Source organism: Elephantulus edwardii, unplaced genomic scaffold (genome assembly GCF_000299155.1).
Source record: "Elephantulus edwardii isolate Elephantulus edwardi_28Jun2011 unplaced genomic scaffold, EleEdw1.0 scaffold00052, whole genome shotgun sequence".
Lineage (NCBI taxonomy): Eukaryota > Metazoa > Chordata > Mammalia > Macroscelidea > Macroscelididae > Elephantulus > Elephantulus edwardii.
The window spans coordinates 17,334,086-17,340,636 of NW_006399802.1; the positions used below are offsets into that span (position 1 = coordinate 17,334,086).

General features: G+C 39.7%; 1 protein-coding gene across 1 annotated transcript in view; it reads right to left on the reverse strand.

The window, feature by feature from the left end:
- Nucleotides 1-2,555: 2,555 nt before the first annotated feature.
- LOC102851395 (thioredoxin domain-containing protein 2-like) overlaps nt 2,556-6,551 on the reverse strand; it is a 60,280-nt gene continuing 56,284 nt past the window's right edge. Inside the window, exons 5-6 of the mRNA XM_006886989.1 lie at nt 4,748-4,892; nt 2,556-2,590 (exon numbers count right to left, since the gene is read on the reverse strand). Coding sequence (XP_006887051.1) covers nt 2,556-2,590; nt 4,748-4,892 — 180 coding nt within the window. The remainder of the gene's footprint in view (nt 2,591-4,747; nt 4,893-6,551) is intronic.

The window sequence follows — 6,551 nt, forward strand, 5'->3', positions numbered from 1 at the left end:
GGAGAGGGACATCATGCTTGGGAGGTTGGAGGGACGGCGTAGGAGGGGAAGACCCTCTATGAGGTGGATTGATTCAGTAACTGGGGTAATCAGGATGTGTGTGTCAGAGGCAGTGTGACTGGCACAGTATAGAGCAGGGTTTAGGGCTGTTGTACATAGGGTCGCTATGAGACGCAAGAGACTCAAAGGCACATAACGACAACAACTGAACATTGAGAATTTATTATTTTCCCTTTGTTATGTTGTTATGTGCCATCAAGTTTCCTGAACCAATAACAACCCTATGTACACCGGCTCTGAACCCTGCCATGTCCTGAGCCAATCTCATCATCTCTGACTGACTTAATCCTATTTCTCCAATCACTGAGTCAGTCCATCTCATCCTGGGTCTTCCTTTCCTGTGCTGTCTCTCCACCCTTCCAAGCATGATATTCTCCTCCAAGGACTGCTCCCTTCTGGCCATGTACCCAAACTATGTGAGATGGAGCTTCAAAATACTTGCCTCCAGGGAGAAGCTTTATTTCACCCTCTTCAGGATTGATATATTTGTTCTCCTGGCAGTTCATAGTATGTTCAACACAACTCAAAGGCATTCTATCATCCTCAGTCATTGGCCTGTATCAGGTGCACCTTAGTCTCCAGACAGACATCATTACTCTCCAGTACTCTAGAGAAGTCAGTCCCTGGCAACAGATTTTCCCAGTGCAATTTGTCTTTAGATTTTCTGACTGCTGGTGCTAAGACTGTTCCAAGCAAACTGAAGTTGTTAACAATCTCAGTCTCCATCTATCATGAAGCTGCCAGTTGGCCCAGTGGTGAGAATCTGTTTTCTTGATGTTGAGTTTTAATCCATATTGAAGACTATAGTCCTCGTTGTTGTTGTTGCTGACTGCCTTTGAGTAAAACACAATTCATAGCGACTCTATGAACAAAAGGCCTGTAGTCTTTCTATAATTATCAACATTTATCAAAGCTCATAGAGTTTCCAGAGGCATGTTGTTTAGGAAGTGGATGCCACTCCTGCTTCCAAAATAGTCCTTAAGTTTTTTATTTATTTCTTCATTACTCTTAAGGCATTTATTTAACTTTCTTTGCCAATATTTACATAAGCTTAATTTTTTCTCTTTGTAAATTTTTTTCATTGTTGCATGTTTTCTTCCCCCTCCCCTAGCCCACTCCATGATGTACCTCTAGTTGTCATATATATAATTGCATAATCATATATTCCTTTCAGTTCTTCCTCTCATCTGTTCTAATGAAGTGTTTATTATCTATTCACTCTTTCTCTATTTTCTCCCCAACTTGCCAGTGTCTGTCCTATTTTATAACTGTGGTGTTACGCAGTTTGTCCTTTTGTGACTGAAATATTTCATTCAGCCTACTGTCCTTGAAGTTCCCTCATGTTGTGTAATGTTTTACAAGTTGTTTTTCAATGCTGTGTAATATTCCATTGCATGAGTGTACCATCGTTTTTCCTATCAATTTGTTTGTTGATGGACACTTGAGTTGCTTCCTTCCATTCCATTTGCTATTGTGAATAATGCAGCGATAAAAATGGCTGTGCATACAGCTGTTTGATTTGCGGCTTAAACTTTCATTCAGTTTTTCTCTTTCTCTGCTGGCACCTTCTCCAGCAACAACATGGTGAGCCCATGGTAAGCCTCTTTATTCTCTAGGTGAGCCAACCAGATCTAAGATAAGCTATGTTGTCCAGCTTTGTTGCTGTCACACATTTGATAATCAGGTCTTCTGGTAACTGGAAAAGGACAGTATCTGGTTGCCTGTCACTGTGAGCCAATTGAGTAGAGATAAGGATTAATTCTTTTAAATATGCTTTATTCAGATACTGGAGACCTGAGAGAAAATGGATGGCATGAATGCCTTAGATTGTTTTCTGACATCTCTGGATCAAAGTAGGCTTTTTAAGGGTGTAGCCACAGGGAGCAGAGAGGAGAAAAGAATATAGAAAGGATATAGGAGGGAAGTACCAGGCATTTAATAAAGTTGTTTGTTTTGGTATTTCTCCCATATGGCTGTCAAATGTCCTGTGTTTGTTATTTACAGATAGGTAGTCAAGAGGCTGCTTTGCTGATGGTGAATTCTTCAAGCAATTTTATCAGGTTTGTTTTTTTTTAATGTCCAGGTGACTTGAACTAAGTCTTTAGTTCCTTGAATAACAATCTCATAGGTAGCTAATCAGTCAGATTAAAGGACCCACATAGACAACTTCCATTGTTATCCTAAGCTTATAAACTATGTCTGAGTAATTAGATTAAAAGACAACTTTTGGCGAGCTCTGGTGGCCTAGTGGCAGGAAACTGCACTGCAATCCCAGAGGTGCGCGGTTCAAATCCACCAGATGCTCTGCTGAAGAAGGAGGAACAATCACCTCCTGTACCAATCAGATCCAAGTTGAAGGTACACACATTAAAAAAAAAAAAAGGAAAAAAAAAGACAACTTTTAACATAGGCAACTTTTACTGTGGTCCTAAATTTGGGCAACTGTGTCTGAGCAATCTGGTTAAAGAACCTTACATGAGCAATTTGTACTAAACTTATAAGCTCTCTGAGCTCATGCGTCCATCATTTCCTGCATTCAACACAAATCAATATTAGATAGAAGCAAACAAGAAATCTTACTTTGCTATTTACTGGAAACTCATTCAAGTGCTTCAAGTTGATGTTCTTAACTCTCTTCTATAAAGTGTGCTTACTCAGCTACAAACCTGCCTGACTATACTGTCATCCACGCACATGATTTTTATAGGTAGATTTTGGAAAGATAGTGAGGGAGAGATAAATGGTAGTTTAAATATAAGGTGATGCATTAGAGAATTCTTACCACAAACAGTACATCAGTTGGAGAGAAACCTCCATATATTTGAACTGCATCAGGGCCAAAAGGCATTTATTTGCTCCTTGATCAGTGTGAAGGATTGCATCCTTGGCAATCTCTGGCAAACCTTCTTGATGACTGAGCTATGCAGGACCTCATTGCAAAAGTTATGCAAATATTCTTAAACTGGAGAGCCCAAGATGGACAATGCAAATGATACAATCACTGACATTTCAACATTTTTGAGCATTTTCTACAGAGAGATTGAAATAGAGATTTTAATCTGTAAAGTATTAGGAGAGAGACCAATAGAACAGGAAAGCATTTTCCAGAAATGACACAGACACATTTTCCGTGACTTTTTGAAATATTCCAAGTGTATTTTGCCCTGATGATCAATTTACATTAGTTCTTGAATCTTCTTTTCCAGTTTTTTAACATCAGCTCCACACACTTCAAAAATCTATTAATAAATACACAGAAGTGAAGACATTATTGGTTCAAGAATTGCAACGCTTTGAATTTTGTACTTAATTGTAAAATTATGCCTTCTCATGTCTATTGTTTGCAAGATATTTCAAATGTAGATACACATGGAACACAACCTAAACTTACCTAAGTTAATGAGATTTTACTTATGTGATGCTTTTTCAAAATTGTCTGTTTATGTTTTTGGGTTTGTAAATATATTTTTTTTTTTACAGATTCTAGAATCCTCCATTAGAACCATTGATACCAAGTCAGTTCTGACGCTTACTGAGGCTATAAGTCTTGGTCAAAGGAGAATGTTCATCTTTCCTCCTCACTGCTGGTGTAGGTCAATTACAGACCTTTTGGTTATAACAGCACAACATGCAATGCACTACACATTCAGAGCATCCCTGAGATTTTAAGCATATTAGCTGTTGTTATTACATGCCATTGAGTTGCATATGACTCATAGTGACCGTATGTACAACAGCTCTGAACCCTACCCTATCCTGAGCCACTCTCACTGACTCTGATACACCCAATCCATTCAGTTATCCTGACAATCCATTTCATCCAGAGTCTTCCTCTTCTGCACTGTCCCTCCACCCTTCCAAGCATGCTGTCCTTTTCCAAGGACCAGTCCCTCTTGGTCTCATCCCTGAAGTGTGTGAGATAGAGCTTCAAAGATCCTTGCCTCCAAGAGGAAACTTCATTTAACCCTCTCCAAGACAGACCTATTTGTTCTCCTGGCTGTCCTTGTTCAATATTCTTCTCCAGCACCATGACTAGTGTTAGAAATAAACTAATTCATTAAGTCGTTGAAATTTCCCAAACCTTTTAAATGTTAGTACTGACGTCTTGTTGCTTTTTATCAGTGGTTTCCTGAATCAAATGACTTGGTCAGTCTAGGCAATGATAAATAACCAAGGTAATGGTATATAATTCATTGATGAGTCTAAGAAGTACATGTCCCTTCCCCACCTAATTTTATCACCTCTAAATCAGAATGTACTTTACAATGAATAGTGTGTTATATTTTAGTAATTTTTTTCCTTTAAAATAATGGTGCAATAGTGAAAGATTTAACTATTTGATAATATATGCAAGTTAAAGATCCTTAGTACTCATTATTTCTTAGTGGAACCTGTATCATGGAGGTTGGAAAGAAGGAAGAGAGGGATAAACCACAGATAGGATTGGATGACTGTCTGAGTTTCTGATGGGGAGGTGTTAGAAGCCAGAAAATGATGTTTGGATTTTGGTGCCAGGGATGAAGAGAGTCTGGGACAATGCCCAGTGTGTGTATGGAAGAAAAAGTCTCCCCAGTTAGTGAGTGAGTCCCTGGACATCATCAATCTGTGCCTGAGTACTGCCTCTAGGTATCATATTCTTTGCAAGGAAACTGTGTTTGTAACTTCGTCTTGGCCCTGTTACACTTACCGGCTTGATCTCCTTTCCACTTCTGTAACAGCAACATAGTCTCTGGAGTCTTGAGAATATGGTCACCTAGGTGTGGGTACAGAATTTCATGATTTATCTGGGTTGTCTGGTCGATGACCATCTCTCCTATAAATAGTTCCCCTGGCTGTGGCCAAGGGAAGAAGGTGTTATAAAAGAGTTATAAATTTTTTTCCTCTTTAGAAGATCTGTGTGGCAGCTGGGTGATGGCCCTGGGGTACAAAGGAACCATCATAAAATTCTGATCCAATGACAAGAACTTCTGGCAGAAACAGACAAGATTTGATTAGCTATAGTAAAGAGTAGGAAAAGGATGGGAAGATTAGCAAAGCGGCCAGGCCACTGAACCCATCTTCAGAAAGCTAGGGAATAATGAGGGACAAAAGACACGCTTGTCTATTATCTGGAGGTTGACAAAGAGGGACCACTGTTTTCACTTGAGGGCTTCCTAGACAGCTCTGGGATTGCAGTGCAGCTTCTTGCCTCTAGGCCACCAGAGATTGCTTAGCTTCATCTGTTAAAGGCACATACAGGAAGTGAGAGCTTTAGGAGTTCCCTTTCAGTTTAGTTTGTCTTTGCCTGGAGTGATGAGAGGTTGAGAACAGGGTCAGGACTGCTGAGAGGTCATCACTCTGCAGGGCCCTTCTCTTTTCAGGAGTACAACTATCTGAGCAGAAGAGAGGGATTGGTAAAGAAGGGATGTTCTCAGTGACCACTACCAGGAAGTTCTAGACTATTCTCAGGACCCCCGAGGTTTTGTTTTCCTACAGCATCAACCTTGGTGGATCTGAATATCTTATCTTGGTCCCTACCCCACAGCCAAAAGGCAAAGTGGAGCCAAGGAGGCCCCTAAGGATGAATTTCTCCCCTTGATAGAGTGCACAGCTCTGGAGAGAGTTTCAAGGGAGAGGTATTTATTTTGTGACCGTGAGGTTATGACTCATTGAGACACCTGGACAGCCACCCAAAGAGCTCAGAAGTCAAGAGAAGAATAGCAGTCTTGTTGCTGGTAAGTGCCCTGCACTTGACTCTTAGTGCCCTTATGAGCAACCATTTGAACACTGCCCTATCCCGTGCCATCCTCAGGATTTCTAACACACTCAAGCCTCCTGCCACAGTAACTATGAAATAACTACGAAGTCTAATTTCTGTTTCTTCTCAATACACTGAAGAAGCATAGGCGTCTACACCAAGCCCAGAAATTGGATCCACTTTTAAAAATTGCATATAATTCAGAAAACAGCACAAATCCCAAGCAGTTAGAGAATTATTTTAAAGAGGATGTGCTTATGTAACGACATCAATATATATTACTCAGATACTGTCTTCTCAGTCATTATCAACAATTCTAAATTCTTCACTGTCCATTTTTAAAACATTATAAGCGCTTTTTGTGGTCTGTATTCTTCTGTTTGGCTTCCTTCACTCAACACTACACATAAGAGATTTATTTGCGAGTGACAGTACATTCATTTCAATATTTTATCGTATTCTGTTGTGTGTCTATAGCACTTTATTTTGCTATAACAGATAGTGCTGCTGGAGAAACACTCTTGTTTACATCTCTGGGGGGAATAAACATACTAATTTCTGTTGGTCATAGACCTGAAAATGGATTGTTGGGTTTACCATTAGCAGAAATGAAAAACAAACCCAAGCAAAATCCACTGCTGTGGGAGTCTCTTCCAACTTATGGTGACCCTCCAAGGAGTCTCTGAAGCGTAAATTTTGGTGGAAGGAGACTGCCCCTCTCTCTTCTTTTTTTATTTATTTATTAAATTTTATT